The sequence below is a fragment of the Stylophora pistillata genome, chromosome 10, assembly GCF_964205215.1.
Source record: "Stylophora pistillata chromosome 10, jaStyPist1.2, whole genome shotgun sequence".
Classification (NCBI taxonomy): domain Eukaryota; kingdom Metazoa; phylum Cnidaria; class Anthozoa; order Scleractinia; family Pocilloporidae; genus Stylophora; species Stylophora pistillata.
In genome coordinates, this window is record NC_142528.1 from 1,673,962 (window position 1) to 1,693,986 (window position 20,025).

General features: G+C 39.3%; 1 protein-coding gene and 1 pseudogene across 1 annotated transcript; both read left to right on the forward strand.

Moving 5' to 3' along the window:
- The first annotated feature begins 5,312 nt into the window (after positions 1-5,312).
- Positions 5,313-10,096, forward strand: LOC148721273 (uncharacterized). The gene is made up of 7 exons (XM_088736116.1): positions 5,313-5,927; positions 6,254-6,374; positions 6,885-7,850; positions 7,946-8,068; positions 8,184-8,306; positions 8,833-9,357; positions 9,777-10,096. Exons 3-7 carry the CDS (start codon positions 7,661-7,663, stop codon positions 10,094-10,096), a joined length of 1,281 nt encoding a protein of 426 aa, XP_088592242.1. The 5' UTR covers positions 5,313-5,927; positions 6,254-6,374; positions 6,885-7,660.
- Positions 10,097-14,346: 4,250 nt separating this feature from the next.
- LOC148721274 (uncharacterized) lies at positions 14,347-16,827 on the forward strand (annotated as a pseudogene).
- Positions 16,828-20,025: the final 3,198 nt, after the last annotated feature.

The following is a 20,025-nucleotide window of genomic DNA, read 5'->3' on the forward strand; positions in this document are numbered from 1 at the left end:
ATATATATGAGTTATTTCATAAAACAATGAATGTCCGGCTGCATCAGTATTGCGAAATAAGATCGGAAATGTACGAACAGTGATGTCAATAAATTTTCCTCACTGTTCTCAAAAACGATATAAACGTTATTTAACTTTGATGTAAATAAAGATGTTAGATAGCATTTTTTGAATACAGGAAAATATTCTACAAAGGATAGATGTTTGAAAAGGATTCATCATTAATTGATGTAGACGTCCTGTTTTGACTGACAGGAAAATTACAGCGCGAGGTTTTCTATTTTCCTGCATAGTTTTTCAAGTTTTGCTATCAATTGCTATTTCGAAATCGGACTCTGAAAAGCAGTCGCATGTTTCCTTTTGTCGTATTTGCACTTCACTCGACCAAAATGTGACATTTCAGGATTTGTTGTTCCTGTATACTCAATTACGCTGTTACTGGTTTCGTTATAAACCTTGAAATTAATTGTTTTCACTAACTCCTTTATTTCCTTTATTTTTTTCTCTTCTTCTTCTTCTTCTTTTTCCTCTAAACGAAACAACCTACTGCACCTTCTTATATAGTTCCCCACAATCTTTCTAGAAGATTCTACAGATTTACAACACGACTATTTTTAGTAATATTACATCATAGAATTTTCCAGAATTTACGGTAAACAACTCGAGTTTCGATAAATAGACGTCACTTACTCATGCCGGAACTACTATAACTTTCCTAAAGGACTAAACAAGAATATTCTGGAAATCATAGGATAATCGATAAACGTGCCAAATAACATGTCTTCTGTCCAGTTACAATGTGCATGCTCGAGCATACATTTCAGCGTTTTGCCTCCTGGTGATCCACACTGTGGAAGGAAACTTTTGTTACATTTTCAGAGATAAAAAACCAGCACCTGAATAATACGCAGTACAGTTAAAATCTGAAGTCACGCTACACAACAACAATCGCTTTTCATGAAATGAGTTTTGAGCTGAGACCAAACAATAAGTTCCTCGAAAACGTAATCTTTTTTAACGAACTAAACAAGCTCAGACGAGACGACCGTTATTACGTATGTGATAAACACGAATAATAATAATAATAATGATAATAATAACAATAATAATAACGGTTTATTCACAGTATATCCACATAAAAAGGTGTGGCTCTTCATCTGTGAAGGCCTACGATACTTATATTTAATATTAGAACTAAATTATAATGACTAACTAAATTGTAATAAAAACTATACATGAAAGTAAATATGCAGAATATATTGGTTGGTGGTGGTGGTTGTTTCTATATCTTTACAAGGAAGACAAAGCGCGCGCCTTCAAGAACGCTTTGCAGAGCCTGCGGTATTCTTTAAAATCTGTGCAATTCCTTATATTTGCTGGCAATTCGTTAAAAATCATGGCTGCTGAATGCTGAAAGGTGCCTTGTACAAATGTAACATAAAGCCTTGGAGCAACACTTGAACGGAGATGCCTAACGGGTTTTACGACTTGCAAATTTAAATGGGAGGGCCAGTTATCAGAATATAGTGCTTTAAAATAGTCTTTAGTAGCGAGTAGTCCCTTAGCTCCAGAATAGGTAACCAGCCAAGATCCAAAATGGTCGATATACTATTTACATATTTACAAGTGATGAAACTAGCCATAGCGAACCGCTGGAGCCTTTGTAGTCTAGCTGAGAGGAACTTTGGTAGTGGATAAAAAACAATGTCACAGTAGCTTATTTTAGACAGAATTAATGTTTCTACCAAATATTTCCGTAGTTTAAAATTAGTAAAGTTTCTTATTTTTCTTAAGGTTCTCAGAGTCGCATAACAAGATTTAACAATAGAATTGATATGAAATTCCCACTTAAGATTTGAGTCAATGTGTACTCCCAGGAGTTTTGTAAAATTAATACGTTCCAGTGGTTTACCGGAGATTTCTAATCCCAACTCCAGATTTCCGAGAGAATATACATGAGCCATCTGTGGAGTTGAGATAAGAATGGCCTTGGTTTCATTAGAATTCAGGGCCAGATTTGAATCATTTAACAAGGCGCCGAGGCCTGCCAGGGTTGCATTCATGCTCTCTGCTTGAGATGTGATCTGCGGTGTAGAACAGCTAGAGTATAATGTTGTATCGCCGCCATATTGGAAACTTTTGATTGTAGGTGGAAGAATATCTTGCAGATCCGCGACGTAGAGATTGAACAACATCGGTCCAAGGATTGAGCCTTGGGGGATTCCAAATTCGAAGAGGACGGGTGACGATTTGCGATCATCAATTTGAACGTAATGTCTCCTGCCGCATAGGTAATTAGCCAGCCATTCGAGGACATACTTTGAAAAGCCGAGGTGATGCAACTTGGTTATCGCCGTTTTAAAACAAACGGTATCAAATGCTTTCGAAAAGTCTGCTAGTACCATAAGAGTTACCTCTTTCCTTTTCATGGCACTCAATAGGTCGTCCCTTAGACCTAAGAGTACCATAGAGGTCGAATGCCCCTTACGAAAGCTGGAGATGGTGTCTCTAAGGAGAGATTCTCTAGTGCAGAAATCAGTCATATGGGAAGCAACAAGCTTCTCAAATACCTTAGAAAGTACGGGAAGAATCGACACTGGACGGAAGTCATCTTCCGAGACAGGTGTGTGAACTTTTGGAATGGGGCTGATACGAGCGAGTTTCCAGGCATGCGGGAAGTACAACTTTGAAATACAGTTATTGATGATAGTTGTGAGTGGGCCGGCCAAGCATCCAGCAGCCAGCTTTGCAAACCGGGCAGGCAATTGGTCGGGTCCAGTCGAACAGTCACTGCGCAGTTGTTTAAGGGTTCGCAGGACTTCTTTTTGTGTAACACTTTCCAGGTGGAAGGCGCCCTCTTTATCCGTAAGACCGCGGATGAACTGGAAGAGTTCATCTTGTTTGGTCGATTCAACATCAAGCGTTCTCCTTGCGGTCGTAGCAAAATGAAGATTAAGCTTGTCGGGGTCTAACCTTAAAGGCTATCGACAGGGGTGGAGTACGCGGTGAACCATGCGCCAGACTTCCTTAGACTTGTTGGACAGCAGAGCCTTTTCCATGAAAGCTTTACGAGCTTTGCGTATAGCGCTCTTTATTTTATTTCGCACTTCCCGGAAAGCAGACTAAGAAGATTCTGAATTTGACTGATGCGCTTCTCGCCTCAGTTTGTCTCTTTGTGACTGGAGGTTAAGTGTTGTTTCGTTATCCATCCACGGGGTGGGAGAACGTGCCACACGGCAACTTCTGAGGGGTGCGTGCCTTTCAAGGCAGTCGTTAATCAAGGTGTTGAGAGTCTCTAATTGATCGTCTGGGTCATCAGTTGATGTTATTACCGAAAATTATAGTGCGGAGAAATCCTCTAAAAAAGCTGTCTCATTTAAGTTCTTCAGGTTTCTGATGTACTTATATCTTGGCTGATAACGAGCTACGCTGATGTTTACACACGCGAAGGGGCCATCGTGGTCACTCACAGTACTGCACGGTATCACACGATGAGATGTTATTTTGGATGGATCATTGATAATAATGTGATCCAGTAAGGTTCGTGATGTTCTTGTTGCTCTTGTAGGTTTGTCAATGATTTGCTTGACATTAAGGGTGTCAAGTAGGGAAATATATCGCCGCGTTGGGGCGTCCGGTATGCCCAATAGGTAGAAATTCACGTCGCCTGTAAGAAGGAGAAGACCATCCCACTGCGCAATAATGCAACCGATGAGATCTTCGAACTTTTCCTGCCATACCGAAGGTCTGTGCATGGCTTCTGACCGATTAAAAATCCCCAGCAAAAGATTTCTGCGCTTGTTCTTTCCTTGAATTTCCAGCCAGAGGTGTTCCATGTCAGGTTGGGTGTTCTCGATGTCCTTTCGTCGCTTGTATTTGATATTGTCTCGAATATAAGCCCCCACCCTACCGCCCTTGACATTGTCCCGATTCCGTTTTTCCTTTGAGAAACCAGGGAGTGAGACATATTCTAGTAGATCCTTACTGTTCTTCATCCAGGTCTTACTTAGAGTTAAGATATCAAGGGGGTATTTGTTGACTGTCAGAGCGAATTAATTAAATGTCGAAAGCATACTTTGCGTATTCAAGTGCATCAACTTCAGCGAGCTGGATTTATCGATCAATGTCTCGAATATCACATCATTAGCAGGCCTCAGACGGGCCTGATTGGTCTAGATCACATTGACCATGGAAAGGCAGCATTGATAGCGCACAGTTACAACAGATCCACTTTCCGGGAAAGTTTGCCTTCACATGGTTAAAACTTGTTACACCAGCACAACGAAGATGAATTAAGTCAAAGCATTTTTCACATTCCAGGCGTCTATGATTTCTCTGTACAGTTTTCTCGCAAACTGGACACTTTGGCATCGAAGATGATTTTGGTTTTGGTTTCGTGGATGTTAATGTAGGTCCCGGTTGTGGATGGACGTCGCCACAAGCCATTAACAGCTGGCAAGTCGCCGTACTATTAGAGTAATACGGAATCCTGGACTTTCCGTACTTTGTCTTTGTGTTATCAATGTAGCGCGACGAACTATGACGACAGTCGATCGACAACAAGAACGACAACTGCTCGCGAGGGAATTTGATTTGACTTCCAAGACAGCTTTGCGTGAGGCATGCATGCGGATATTCCACGATGGACGATTTATCCGAATGCGAGACAATAGCCCGCGACCGAGAAGGCATTTTAAAAAATGCAAAAGCAGACGGTTGAGTGGCTTCGGCTTCCACACTGATCGGTCTGGTCTTTGGCGAAAAGCCACCTGAAACAACGTATAATCTTGTTTTCTCCAATCAATTTTGTGCCTCAGTTACCATTAGGCACAATAGCAAGATACTAATACCTGAATAAAAGGCCATGAGCAACCATAGATGATAAAATTCGCGTAAAATGTCGGAGCTCCAACAAGCATGTCTGACGTAATTAAATAATTAAGTTATGCACTCTAGATACCAACACGAGTAGTTTATAGACTTCGGCGTGGATAAGTCGATCGATCACAATGGCTGATCGCATCAAAAAGAAGTTAAAATTTGGTATGATCGTTCAGAAACCACCACCCGGTCAGCTCAATTGGTTAGAGCGCTGGACTGTTGTGCGGGAGGTCGAGGTCGATGGTTCGAGCCCCGGCCGGACCAACACTCAAGGTCTTAAAATAACTGAGGAGAACTACCTTTCTATAATATCAAGAAATGAATTGACATTCTGGTCTTCTCGGATAACGACGAATAAACCGTAGATCCCGTCTTCCGCATCTATTAATTAGTTAATTTGGTTAGGAAGGGGACGTTAAAGAACCCACTCACGAAATTCCTTTGATGTGGTCTGGCTTGTTTATTGGGAATTGGGGGGGAGGGGGCATCTTCAAATAAGTTTCCTTCGGTTGTTTGTAAACTGCTGATGCAGTGCGGCCAAAGTCCCCCGAAAAGTGTTGTGATGCGTATTTGATCATATCCACATGTTAATTTGCGCAATATAAGTATGAAATTATTGTAATATAAATAAAAATAACTCGACTGGTGTTTAACGTAAGGCCAAAAGCCAAACAAAAGCCAAACCAAACGAGTCATACAGCACTAACACTGCTGTACAGTCCCAATTTAAGTAGAAGTGCTTGTCACATTGCAGCTTTCTAACTTAACACAATTTTTCTCTAGGTAATTGCCGCAATTTAAAGTTTACCAGTTTTCCTAAACCTGACTACCGACTGGAGAATCACACGGTTCGAACCGTTGACGTGGTTGACGAGGATAGCTGCAGGCTACAATGCTACCTGGAACCTAACTGCGTCAGTTATAACTTTCATAAGATAAAACAATTGCAAGCGTCTGAAAAACACAAGTGTGAACTGAATAATGCAACAATTGAACACGATCGAGACCTAGTGAAAAACAAAAGTTATGTTTACCGCGGAGCTGAGGTGAGAATTAATTCTAAGAGCTAGAAGTACTACTCTCGTCCTTGTCCAGGAAAGCTTTGTATCTATTTGTATTTGTATTTGTATTTAGATATTACTCCACTCCACGTAGTAGTAGTATGTTAAGTTACATACTGACCAGGTAATAACCAATAGGATATTCTAATTCTGTACCACGGGAAAGCTTTGATACGAGACCAAAGGATTCACCCACCTCTCCTTTCCTTTAAAATTCCCTTCTTGCGACGGGAATAAATGAACAGACGCGAGGAACCTGTCATGCCTGCCGAAATACCATTTTAAGTTTCTCTCCTCCTTTTCTCCTTAAGAATGCTTGCGCGGAAAATCCCTGCAAGAATAACGCAACATGCCAAGCTGGGTTTACAGACAGAGATTATCAGTGTTTGTGTGTTGATGGATCTGGATTTGAAGGCCATGATTGTGATGAGGGTAAGGAATCTCATACTTTTATTAGGGCAGAAACATTGAATATAAGTGACGAGTTCCACACTCTCCTCCCCCAAGTTGAAATTCGTTTCGGTGATTGGGAAGACTTATTTGAAAGGGATGAGTGTCAAACAATCGCTAGAACCTCAACAGTTTTAATAGTCACAGAATGTCATAGCTGAGAGCTTTTGTCTTTTAAGGTTTACGGTGAAAATGATCATGGATAGCATAAGCTATCTGATTAAGAAAAGGGCGACTGGATGCGGGTTCATGACCTTTATTCTCACATGCTCTCGATACATTTTTTCCTTGTGTCTCCTGTCAACATCTAGGCTACTTGTAGTTTCTCAGTTTCTTTTATTGAAGTAAATGTCAATGAAACTGAGTACGAATTTTTACGTCAAAATTCAGACATGACCCCATTATTAAGAAAAGGCATAACGTAATGAAAAGCTTTTTAAATCTTCTAAAAGGAGCCAAATATCTATGATGTTCATCACTTTCTTCTTCCAGATATAGACGAGTGTTTGACTGGTAAACATGGCTGTGGAGGTAATGCGACATGCAATAACATAATAGGATCGTACAGGTGCAGATGTAAGGAAGGATACTATCGAAATAATATAAACTGTACTACAATGAATATATGAAGTTCATATATTTTGAACTGCGGTATTAAATACGTATGATGCACGATCCTGCGAAGGATCGTGCATCATACATAAACTGTACTGGTAAGTATTCTAAGCATGAAAGCCAAAACACTTCAGCCAGCACAATTAAAAAAAACCTTGGTATACCAATGATAGTTATTTTGTTGTCTCAGACACACATGAGTGTTTGAATGGAACAAACGGATGTGATATAAATACTGAGTGTAAAAATACCCTGGGATCTTACAACTGCGCGTGTAAAGATGGATTTCAAGGAAATGGAACTAACTGCACAGGTAACATGTCATCTCATTTTCTCTCCATTAGAAGCAGAAATAACACAACTGAATTTGAATGCTCTTCTTTTTCTTGTTCCAGACATAGATGAGTGTGCTGACAGAACGCACGACTGTGATGTGAATGCTGAGTGTAACAATACACTGGGATCTTACAACTGCACGTGTAAAGATGGATTTCAAGGAAATGGGACTAACTGCACAGGTAACATGTCATGTCATTTTCTCTCCATCAGAAGCAGAAATAACACAACTGAATTTGTATGCTCTAGCTTCTCTTGTTCTAGATGGATTTAAAGGAAATGGAACTAACTGCGCGGGTGACTTGTTGTAAGGTATAATGTGGTCTGTTTTTATGATAATACCTATGTTATTACACAATAATAAACTTTCTTTTGTTGATGCAGATAACGATGAATGTTCTGACAGAACACACAGCTGTGATATGAATGCTGAGTGTGGCAATACCCTGGGGTCTCACAAGTGCACGTGTAAAGATGGATTTTATGGAAATGGAACTAACTGCACGGGTAACTAGTCCCCACACTTTCTGTGGTGACTTTCATCAAAAGTAGATTCTGAAGTAATATAACTGATCTAGATGGTCCTCTTTTTTTTGTTCTAGACATAGACGAGTGTGCCGACAGAATACACCCATGTGATGTGTATGCTGAGTGTAACAATACCTTGGGATCTTACAACTGCACGTGTGAAGATGGATTTCATGGAAATGGAACTAATTGCTCAGGTGATTTAATAACTATTAATGTAACATTTTGAGACTCCGTCTTTTATCTTTATTATCTGAGGGTACTAAAAAAAGGGTCTCATATACATGATATGCCCGCTTTTTTGTGTTCAAGACTCCAACGAATGTACTGAAGGAACTCACGGCTGTGATGTGAATGCTGAGTGTAACAACACCCTGGGATCTTACAAGTGCACGTGTAAAGATGGATTCAAAGGAAATGGGACTAAATGCACAGGTAACGAGATGCAACATATCAAGCTGTCTCTCTTTTTTTCTTGAAGAAAAATTGTAACAAAACCAAAAAAATACAAGAACTGGTTTAAATGGCTTTATTTTTCTTACTCTAGAGCTAGAAATGAAGTTCAGTGACACATCCGGCTGCGCCTCGAGTTCCACCTTTTTGTTCTTATTACATTTTGATGTCGTCTCTGATCTTTCTATCGAACAGACGCAGGGCAATGTGGAATCAATTTGTTACTAGATACATATGATTATACTGTGAATAGGGAATAAAAATGGCTTTTATTCAGAGAAGGAAGCGGAAGCAGTCTGGGAAGCATTGTTATTCCTCCAGGATTCAAGAAGTCTTAAGAAGGCGGTTTAACTTCGTATAATTTTCTGGAGCTTCTTCTTCTTTATCTAATTTCCCTTAATTTGCAGGAATAATGTTTCAAGCATGGCAGTTGGCGATATTGGCAATATAATTTGACAATTCATCGCAAGTATGATAAATTTCATAATGTTGCGTGTTTGTTACGCAGGATTTACTGCTGTGTTTACAACCCTTGGTGTAAGTGGACATCAGGGTCCAGATTCAATCGGTAATACCTACTCAGGTCAGTACCATGGCGGACAAGTTACATTGTCCGGCGGTATTCAACTGTGGACTGTGCCACACACTGGTCAATACAGAATTGAAGCAATAGGAGCCTCAGGGGGGTACGGGAAGGACAGTGTCATCAAGAACGTAGGAAGAGGGGCAAGGATGATTGGAAACTTTAATTTGAAAAAAAGCGAGATCATTCGTTTACTTGTTGGTCAAAAAGGAGGTGCATCGAAGTCGTCCAGCAATTTAACTGCTGGAGGTGGTGGAGGTACATTTGTGGTGAGAGGAAACAACACGCCTTTGATCATTGCTGGAGGAGGAGGAGGAATTAAGAAAATACCAGAACCACATCCAGGATGTGATGCGTCCATTAAGACAACAGGGAATGCAGGGAACAACTCGCCACTGGGGTCAGGAGGAAGCAATGGAGAAGGGGGGAAAACCAGTGGTCAACTTCCAGGTAAGCGGAGAAAAGAGAAAAATTCCATCAGTATGTTCAATTCACCACACAAGAAGACGACAATAAGGTTAATGAAAACCTTATTTATTTAATTTATTAACTCTACATTTGAAGTTTTTCCTTTTCTCCACAATATCTGAAGTTCAATTGAGTTTCGCTCGTTCGCCTTTTAAAACTTCTACAATGATGTTTATACACAGTTGACAAGGGTTTCTACCGGCTAATTGAGGATTTAAACTAAACAGCTGCAATAAGCCGAGAATAACGCAAATTTGTAGTGCTGACTTGTCGTCAAATTTTATTAACATCCACACGTAAAGAAATAAACTTAAACAAAATATTACGAATCGCTACGGAAGAGTCAATAATTACTAGGTGTTTTATATAGGAGATCACTGAGTCGGTTTTTATCATAATAGGTGGTGGAGGTGGCGGCTTCTTTAGTAGTGGAGAGAATGCAAAGTGTGGAGGGGAACAAAGTGAAATAGGAGGTAAAGCATATGTCCAGGGAGGAGAGGGTGGAGCGTATCAGGGTGGATTCGGAGGTGGCGGTGGTTCTTGTGCAGGGAACAACGGAGCTGGTGGTGGTGGTGGTTACTCTGGGGGAAATGGAGGTGGGAATAATGCTAAATCTTGTGGGGGAGGAGGAGGATCTTTTAACAATGGGACAAATCAGCAAAATGAATGTTGTTATAATGGCAATGAACATGGTCGAGTGGTTGTCACATTTCTTCAGTGAAATCCACATGGTAGCACGTTCCTCAAAGTGAAGTAGATATTCTTTTTTAAAGGCTCATTGTTGTTAGTTTTCAAACACACTAAATATTTGATTTTGATTTGAACTACTTTTTGTTAAGGGATTTAAGGTGTACACTAACCAGCGCAACCCTTAGATTTTAAAGTCGTTTGCTTTTAAGTTCCAAGTTTAGATCTACAAACAGTATCTGCTGGAATAGGTCTTTTTTTGTGAATATTTTTACCTTAAGGAATTTATCTTCTACAAAACCTGTAAAATTTTTTTCCATCTCTGAAGTTCAGTGGACACAAATAATGCTTTTTGTGAGCATTTTTAAAAATTTCACCTGTTTATCAAGGTCTAGAGTGCCTGATCTATTAATAAAAATAATTTTGTAGCGACGGACAAAGTCTCCAAGATCAACTTAAGAGCTCGTCACACTTTACACCTAAAGCAGCGAAGAGTCCGGAAAATTAGGAAAGAGGGAGTCACTGATACGTACGAGGTGGGCATCTACAAAACAATATCCATGTGTTTGACTACCAAAAACTGTTCGGCTACTGACTAGCCGAGCTTGCTAAATGATAATAGTTAAGGTTGAGTTAGTGATTAAAAGAGCTTTCAGCCTGTCCACAGTACGTACGGGCTCACAGGGCGGTTGTTCAATATTTGTTGCCAAAAGTATGAGGCTGTTAACTGTGGGATCCGAGCTTATCTTCATTTTTTTTATTCAGTTTATCTTAAAAAATACAAGAGTAACTGTTCAAGGCAAGGTTAATAAATGAATGCGTTATGATCCCGCCGCTTTTTTGTCATTCTGGAAAGTTTTCTGATGGTGAGCCACGAATTACTTTAGCTACTAGGTTAGCTTAATTCAAATACAGTTGCCAAAAACTTTTAGACTTAGGCTAGAAATTTCATCAAATGGTTATTGGTCATTAAATAAATACAAGGAACTACGACAAGTCTGTACAAAGAAACTGATGTTAAGTCAGTTCTTTTGTTTTTTCCCTTTTTTTTAGTCTTTTAAATATAGAAAATTCAAGAATGTTTTTCAGCTGACTGCCAGCCTTGTCATGCAGGCTCTATGTTTTTCTTTTTTTTGAGAGCGGCTACATTTGCCAAGGTGATGGCATCTTTAAGTTTAAGCAAAACTTTATTATTAGTTTACCGTCAGCATCTAGAGTAACATTTTCAGTAAGCTCTTATGTTGATTCTTGTTAGTTTGAGGAAAACGCGGTAATTAACATGTATGTAAGTCGAAATGAGATGTAGGCCACAAGCAATCAGAAATGTGTTTGTTGCGAATTAATTGTTTCTAGGAATTACAAAAAACAAGTTATTACTTTTTCCTAGTTGCCTTGATTGAGTCGTCAGTAAATCAAAGTTTTAAACTACGGTTTGATAAAAAATCAATATATTGATTCATAGAGGTCAGTTAGCGCACCTCTTTGTTTTTCATTTGACTTAAGTTATAAAAATTTCACAACTTGAAAGCTACGTTTCTTCAGGAAAGGACGAGGAATTGTGTTTCATCTTAAATACCAGATTCTACAATAAAAAGGACTACCGTTTTAACCTGGTTTTTTTGTCTCATGCATTCTTCTCCTGCTCCCATCTCTCGACCTTATCAACTTTGTATTGTTTTACAGTTAAAGCTTAACAAGGGCCACACTAGAAGCCACCTCTACTACATGCGTAGTCTGTTGGGAGTGTTCAAACAGTGCGCATGCGCGGGAGGCTTAATTTCGACCAAATTGCGGCTGGTTTGCGTGCGTTGTAGTGGTTTTAGTCCAAATGTCTCAAAACATGAATGACCTACTAAACATTGGCGGCAGGACACGGCATAGAATCTTTCGTCCCATTTCTTGCCAGTAGGCAGTTTACCGTGCGAGACAAAATAAGATGGGTCTAAAATTTTGAATTATCTTTCAAGACACAAATAATCCGTTGAATACCAACTTCAGATAAGCAGTCCAAGTTTCTCTGTGTTCGTATCATGAAAACATGCAGTATTTTAGAAATTCATGTAGCTGAGCATCAATTACGAAAAATACGTTGATAATTTTTGACTCTAAAAATTTCTGTCCCGACTATGACATGAAATTTAGGTCTCTTTCAAGTCAGTGAGGGACATTAGAGAAGCGAAGTCGCAAACTTTAATGACTGAACTTGTAGATTCCGTGGAAGTACTGCTGGAAATCTTTATGTTATAACTCGTGAAATTTTTGAGAACTTTTCTAGAAGGAGTAAGAAGTAAATTTGAAATGATGAGCATACGGCCCCGGGGAAAAATTGGGACAAAAAATTTGTAGATCAAGAGACTCGGTCGAACTGAACATGAATAACTGAATTACTATGATATTGAAATTATGAATTACCAAACAAACTTTAACTAAACGGCAAAAGTTATCTGTCGACCTTTTGTTGATCGTCCCGATGGGTAAGTATGTAGGGGTAAGTACGTTTCAAGAAACCAGATTGTGTACGGTGATTTTTGCAGACATCAAACCGCAATTCAAAGATTGCCAAACAAATGTTTACATGCGGGAATGAATTCCCTATTAGTCTTTTTCGTAATCCCACCCTAAAAGTAAAAAATTTCTACCACGACACATTGCAGTATGTTAAAGAGCCACTACAGAAAACAGCAAAACCTTAAGTACATAGAGAGAGGGATTCTCGATCATACGGCCGGATTTTTAATAGTTTATTTCCTTTAAAATGAATAGTCAAGAGAAAGTTATTTAGTACACAACGCTTGACAATGAAGTAGCTAAGTGTGTTTGGTTTGCATGTCTCGGCACGATTTTCCGCACCTACTTTTATTCTGAAAATTATTCTGTATTTTATCACTTGAATAGGATCAATTTGCTTGTTTCTTAAAGACATTACGAAATCTCGCAATGGAAATTTTGTAAACTATGATCCTAATCAGCTCGCGGGGGTGATACATGAGAAATTTTTTCACATTTCAATCTTTAGAACGCTCGCATCCGCAAATCATTTGCCTCTATGGGTGTGCAACGGATTTTTACCTCGAGATATTTCGCGGAGTCGTCTGAAACTCGTATTAGGTTTTGTACTTATTAAATTTTAATCGACAGCACTTAAGAGTGTTTCTAGAAAACCTTTAAGTCATTCAACCATTAGTTTGTAATTAGCTTAACCGTTGCTCTGAAAGACTGTAAGAACAAAGAATAGAACTCGACCTCAGCATTTTTTTTATTTCGTCTTTTGGTAGAAAGAGAATCAGGATGACTGCGCAGTCGATGTTAGTCGTTTTAACTGTTAAATACCTTGCAGGCTTTGATAAATAGAAGCAGGAAGATGAGGGCAGAGTCCACTCAAGCTTGGCACACTGAACGATTTTCTTTTAGTCTTTCCCAGTAACTAATTGAAAATCTTCTAACGAAGTCATCATACTGCTCCCAGAATTGTAATCGTGAATATTCCATTTTGAAGAAGCCTTTTGCATCCAGTTTCTTTTTTAACTTGAAAAGCTAAACTTTCAGTGTCTTCTGTTCTAGAGCCAAAGCTTTCGTTATCCGTTGGACGAATGACTTCGTTTCAGTTTCAAGTTATTCCTTGGAGGACGAGATGGGGCTATGACAAAACTCAATCAACAAATGCTAACATAAATCACGTACTAGTTAACGTTAACATGCTGTGGTTTAAAGTTTGTCTTTTTCACGTTCTTAAAATTGGAATTATGACTTTACCAAACAAACTTTAACTAAAGGGCAAAAGTTATCTGTCGACTTTTTGTTGATCGCCCTGATGGCTGATTATGTCGTGACGTTTCAAGAAACCAGATTGTGAACGATGATTTTTGCAGACATTCAACTGCAATTCAAAGATTGCCAAAGAAATGTTTACATGCAGGAATAAATTCCCTATTTGTCTTTTTCGTAATTACAATTGAAAATTTTCATTACACGTACGAGACCAAACAGGTGTGAGTAAACAATAGCCTCCATTTGGCGTGAAAAGATAAGAACATAATTTTTAAAGAGCGATGCTCGAGGAAAAATGTGACCATTCTAAAGATTCGGAAATTTGTTAAGGCTTGGAGGGTGATTGCTGGCGAAGTTACTGGGATTTTTGTCGCAATTGAAAGTTTTGCATCCCATTTCTTCTCTTACGGTGTATGCACGACTTTTTTTTTTCAAGTTTTTCTTCTCTTCCTTTACTTTTCCGCCCCACATCTTCAACGTCATATGGTACTTGTTCTTGCAGACGTCACAGCAATAATGCTAGCAATGGTCAGTGGACAGATTTCACTTTTTGTCGTGCTTGTCATGGTTCAAATGTTGCACAGTATTACCAGCAAGCAGTGTAGAGCAAGCATTCATTCCATTTTCCAAATGATGCTCAAGGGCCACACCTTTATGACGATCGAGGGCCGACAGGGCGCTGTCGCGCTGAAATGCCGAGAAGCTTGTCACGCTGATTTCAGATGTCAAAGTTATAACATCGTCATACTCAATTCAAAGTGCGAGTTAAATAACCGGACCATGGAGGCCAGACCTGACGACTTTGTCAAAGAGAAAGACAGATATTACATAGCCAGTGATTCAAAACGAGGTAACAAAACCTACACCAGTATCAGAAATAACTAATTTCTTGTTTAAACTTCTAATAAGTACCTCGTTCAAGGATTTTACACTGGTACTCGTCTTTGCTTCTAACTTTCGTCTTCCTGTAAATTAATTTCTTCGATTCCAGTCCCTCTCGGCTCCATTCCCGAACTGCCTGCCTATTCGTGCAGAGAGATTAAGGCGAGTGAGGGAGGACAAGTGGTCAGCGGTAATTACTGGTTGGATTCCATCAGGTCTGGAAACCCTATTCTAACTTACTGTGACATGGAAACAGAAGGTTAGGAAGACAAATATTTCCTAATGGCTTTGATCATGTGTAAGTAAATGTTATTTGGAGATGTTTCCCATTTAGTTGCAGATTACTGCATTCAACACCAGTGCCAAAACAGTGCAAGGTGTGTAAACCAATACGTCAACTGCACGTGTGTGTGTAACTCATGCGGGTGGACTGGAAACTTTTGTGAGCAAGGTAATTTCAACGCTGTATTCTTTGCTTCCTGTTATAAAAAGGAGGTCAGCTGATGGTATCATTTTTATGCTTATCGTAGACGTCAACGAATGTGAGAAAGGTCTGCATGGATGCCACGCTGACGCCTCGTGTAACAACACCGAAGGCTCTTACAATTGCTCCTGCAAAGCAGAATTAGTCGGCGACGGAAGAAACGTGTGCATAGGTAAGGGCGCGGTCGAGTGAAAACTATTCCCGCTACTTTGTCAAACAAGGCGCAAGTAGATTTTTTCGCTCTCCCATTACTTTCAGAGTACGCTGAAGGCATATTTGCTATCAGTTAGGCAGCCGTATGGCCTTCAACAATAAAGCGTCAATCCTTTTGTGTCTATTTACCCCAGAGTTTACAGCCGTCTTTACAAATCTTGCTTCGCCTGCAACTAGCGGTCCAAGCTCACTTGGCGGTCACTATACAGGGAAAGATCATAATGGACAAGTTACCGTATCCAGTGGCATTCAACGATAGACTGTGCCATACACTGGAGAATATAAAATAGAAGCTATAGGGGCTGCAGGGTGGTATGGTAAGGACAGTGTCATCCAGAATGGAGGAAGAGGGGCAAGGATGATTGGAAACTGTATTTTGACCAAAAATGAGATAATTCGTATACTCGTTGGTCATAAAGGAAAAAGAGGGGCTAACACCAAAACAACTGCAGGAGGTGATGGAGGTACATTTGTGGTGAGAGGAAGCAATACGCCTTTGATCATTGCTGGAGGTGGAGGGAGGATTCAAAAGATATCAGAACAACATTCAGGATGTGATGCATCCACAAGCACCACAGGGAATGAAGGGTACCCCTCGCCATTGGGGTCGGGAGGAACAAACGGAAATGGAGGAGGTAGCGCTGGTGATAAACCAGGTGAGCAAAATGAGATTTACCCATTTATCTTCAGACTGTGAGAACTGTGAGACGATAAAAAGTTATCACATGAGCAATTTAAACCCATGAAACTGATCTATCAAAAGCACATACACCAAAGAGTCGAACACTTTCGCAGAATCTTAGTTCACTTGAATGTAGCTCGTTGACTAACATTCTTATTTCACTTGCGCCCTTTTTGCGTTATTTTAGAGCCACCAAACTTGGTCATAAAACGGAAAAAAGGTGGATATCAGAATAGTTATCAGGGTCGTTGGTTGATTACGAATTCGGGTGACGCAGCAAAAGCAATGTGAGAATCATATGAAATTCTTTTACAGAGACTCGATTTTTGTGACTTAGTTGTAATATAGAGGAAAAATGTTAATCTCTCGTTATTTGTATGCATGCCGCTCTGGTATCATTAGAGACCACTAAACATTTGTTTTATTGTTTAAGGTGGCGGCGGCGGCGGCTTTAACGCTAATGGGGGAGGAAGCGGTAAAGGTGGCAAAGGATTTCTGAACGGAGGGAAAGGTGGAACGTCCAACGGTGGGTTCGGAGGTGGCGGCTCAAGTCCAGCTTACTCTGGGGGACCTGGCGGGGGTGGAGGTTACTCTGGGGGAGCTGGAGATGACAATGACAATCTCTCTTGCGGCGGAGGAGGCGGATCTTTTAACAGTGGAACAAATCAGGAAAATGAATGTTGTTATAATACGGCTGGAAATGGTAGAGTGACTATCACCCTTATCAAGTGATCAATACACATAGCAGCAATTTTCACACAAAATATAGTCGCGGTATTCCACACAATCTCATAATTCTTAGAAAGCCAAATTATAGCTTAAGGCATATTGCTGTATTAGTGTAAACAAGGAATTCTCAGATAAAGTAGCGTAACAATCTATTTACTTGCAGATTCGCAGAGGCACCGAAATAATTCATCAGAAAGTGCAGCCTATTGCAAATTTTCACGCGTTTCAGTTTCCCTATGGCGGCGTACTTTCCCTGAATGCTCCCCTAATATAATACTTGTTACTTACGTGATCATTTTTGTTTATTTTAGTTGTGTTTGTATTTGAGTGGATTGTCACATACAGATGTGGACTACATTAATACTGGAGTAAGTTTTAGTAATACCCAGTTTTAAGTGCTCCATGTTTACTTGCGATAGATCTGGGCAGACCTAAGAGTTCAAGTTGGTCCCTTTTTTACTCCCCATCATTTTATCCGAATTTCTCTCAGGTAGTAAAGTTAATTTATAAGCAATTTGTTCTATGTGTGAAGATTAACAAAACTGTGTGTAAAACAGTAGACAACAAATCCTCTTGGAAATAAAAACAGAAAATGGCGATGCAAATCGGCCAACGATTTCCAAGAAAACGGAAGGACTAAAAAATGAAAAAAAAGCAAATAAACTCAAGCAACTAAAGGTGGTTGAATTTATTTCATTATACCAGTCCCTAATGTGTAATGCTTGTCTAATGCACTCACACAGTTGTCAATTAAACCGCACTACAGATGTAATTGTGTTTAATTTGGTCGACTTGTTTCAAACATTTTCCTTGCTGCAGGAGTTTGTCGAATTGATGTTTAATTCATTGACTTACTCAAATGGAATAGGTAACTCTTAATTTTTAAATCTACCAATAGCAAGCTTTAGCACCAATGTTTCTGAGATGCTTTCAAAAGCCAGACGTTGGTTATTATTTTCATTCGTAGTTACTAAGAACCTCATGTTCGCTGTAACATTTGGTTAACAATGCCAAAATAAGCGTTTTGCAGTTTATTACACAATACTAGCTGTAGTCGGCGTTCGCATCTATGCTAAAGCTCGATCCCCAGCAGTGAATTATTTCCACCCACTTCAGCTTATTACCCATAATGAGACAGTCTTTTGTAATTAACGGTTCGCTAAGGTCTGTTTTTTTTTTTTAAGTAATCCCCATAAAATTATTCATTTCCTATCGCCGGACAGACCAATTATTGAGAAAAGTGTTAAAATATTTTTATGGATACTTTCTGTCCTGATGTAGGCAAATTCGCAAAATTTGACTAAATTTACGTTCTTTTCTTTACCGGCTAAAGGACTGACTCACTTTCGTGAGAGTGGAAATCTTTATAGAGATTTTCTTAGCTGAACTTTGATATTTAAAATACAAGACAGAATTGTTTGGGGTTCATCATCATCATCATCATCATCATCATCATCATCTTTATATGCCTTATTTTAACAATTAAAAAATAGTTAATTATTGTGATAAAAGTTAGAAGGCGAGGAGACCCAAGAAGCCACCAGGCTTATGTGAGAGCCACCTCACTTACAATAATAAATTAAGTAAAGAAAAAGTGCTGCGAATGTGCGGCTTGGCCAATTCAGTGATTATTTAAGTAAAAACTCTTGCAATTTTATTTCAAAGCTGAGAAAGTTTGACGAACGAGTGACTGAAATAGGGAGAGAGTTCCAAAATTTAGGACCTTGGTAGAGAATTGTAAACTGCTTGACATTTGTACGGCACAAATGCGTTCGATAATTACTGGTTTTTCTGGTACCATAGTTGTGAATTTGGCTATTCCTTACAAAAAGATCGAGAAGCAATGGGGGCAATAAGTTATTTTTGAAATAGAACATAAATTTAGCGATTTCAAACGTATTGACTTGGAAAATATCTAAAATTCCTAGTTTGGAGAATAAAGGGGCAGAGTGGTCTCGATAGTCTGAGTTGGTGATAGCCCGCACAGCTCGCTTTTGCAAATAATAAATTCTATTTAAGTTAGATACGTATGTGGACGACCAGACGGAGTTACATTAGACGATATAAGGATAAACTAAGGTGTAATACAAAGTGAGCTTGGTTGCAGAGGATAGGGAAAAGCGAGACCTAAATATAATTCCTATTGATTTAGCGATTTGTTTACATACATAGCAGATACGGTATTTCCAGGTGAGATGATTGTCAATATAGACCCCAAGGAATTTAGTTACATTAGCTTGTTGTAGGGGTTTACCTACAAAGGAGAGAGAAATGCTGGAGTTAAATACTGGGTTCTTGGTCTTATGAAATTTCAGTCAATAGAAGAAGTCTGCTTGTTCCTCAAAATACAACTTATCAAATTTGAAACGTCTTCAGGCTTTGAACATGTAGTTTTGATCATTCAAGCATTTTCATAACGTCTGTAATTTATTAATGGGAGGCGGCGTGGCCGAGTGGTTAGGGTGCTGGACCTGTAATCTGGTGTCCCGAGTTCAATTCCTCCACCCTGCCACTCACTGGATTTGTTCTCGGTTACCCCTAGTTCAACTCCTCGGCTGCGCTCTGTAAATAGCCCACTAGTCTGCCTCCTGCCAGTGGGGATTTTTAAGCGCTTAGTTAGTCTACATTGTGGCTGAAAAGCCCCTAAGGCGGAGCTTCAATTAACGTATATTATTATTATTATTATTATTATTATTATTTCATGCAGGGTCTAATCGAAATGGACTCCCTGTTGAAAAATTTTCCTGACTAAACGAAAGTCTTTAAAAGCTTTTTTCAGGATCTAAGAAAAGTTTTTCTAACAAAAGCAAATAACAAATACAAACATATTTCTTTGGAACAATAATCGTTACGCCCCACTTTAATAGACAAGCTGGGCCGGTCTGATTAAAACTGAGTAATATTTATGAATAAAGGCTGAAAGTTTCTAAAGAAACTGTTTGGGGCTGCGTCGGTGGGGGTAACGAAATAATTTCAATATATCAACAAAATTGAAATGGTAAATTGGCCACCGTTACGATTATAAAAGCTGACGTTTCGAGAGTTAGCCCTTCGTCGGAGCGAATAGAGGAATTGTGGGTTGTGTGTGCTTTTAAAGGCAGGAAATAGAGCTACGTGATTGGTAGGAACATGGCAACGAGAAAAATACGAATAAATTAGTGAAATGAAAAGCTTTCGTTGATACCTGTGGGATTTAGACTGCCGG

Bases quoted from the DNA above. Each gene is read 5' to 3' on its own strand.
- LOC148721273 (XM_088736116.1), top strand. From the start codon at position 7,661: ATGTGGTCTGTTTTTATGATAATACCTATGTTATTACACAATAATAAA. The intron at 7,851-7,945 runs GTAACTAGTCCC...TTTTTGTTCTAG, and splicing joins AAATGGAACTAACTGCACGG to ACATAGACGAGTGTGCCGAC. The intron at 9,358-9,776 runs GTAAGCGGAGAA...TTATCATAATAG, and splicing joins AACCAGTGGTCAACTTCCAG to GTGGTGGAGGTGGCGGCTTC.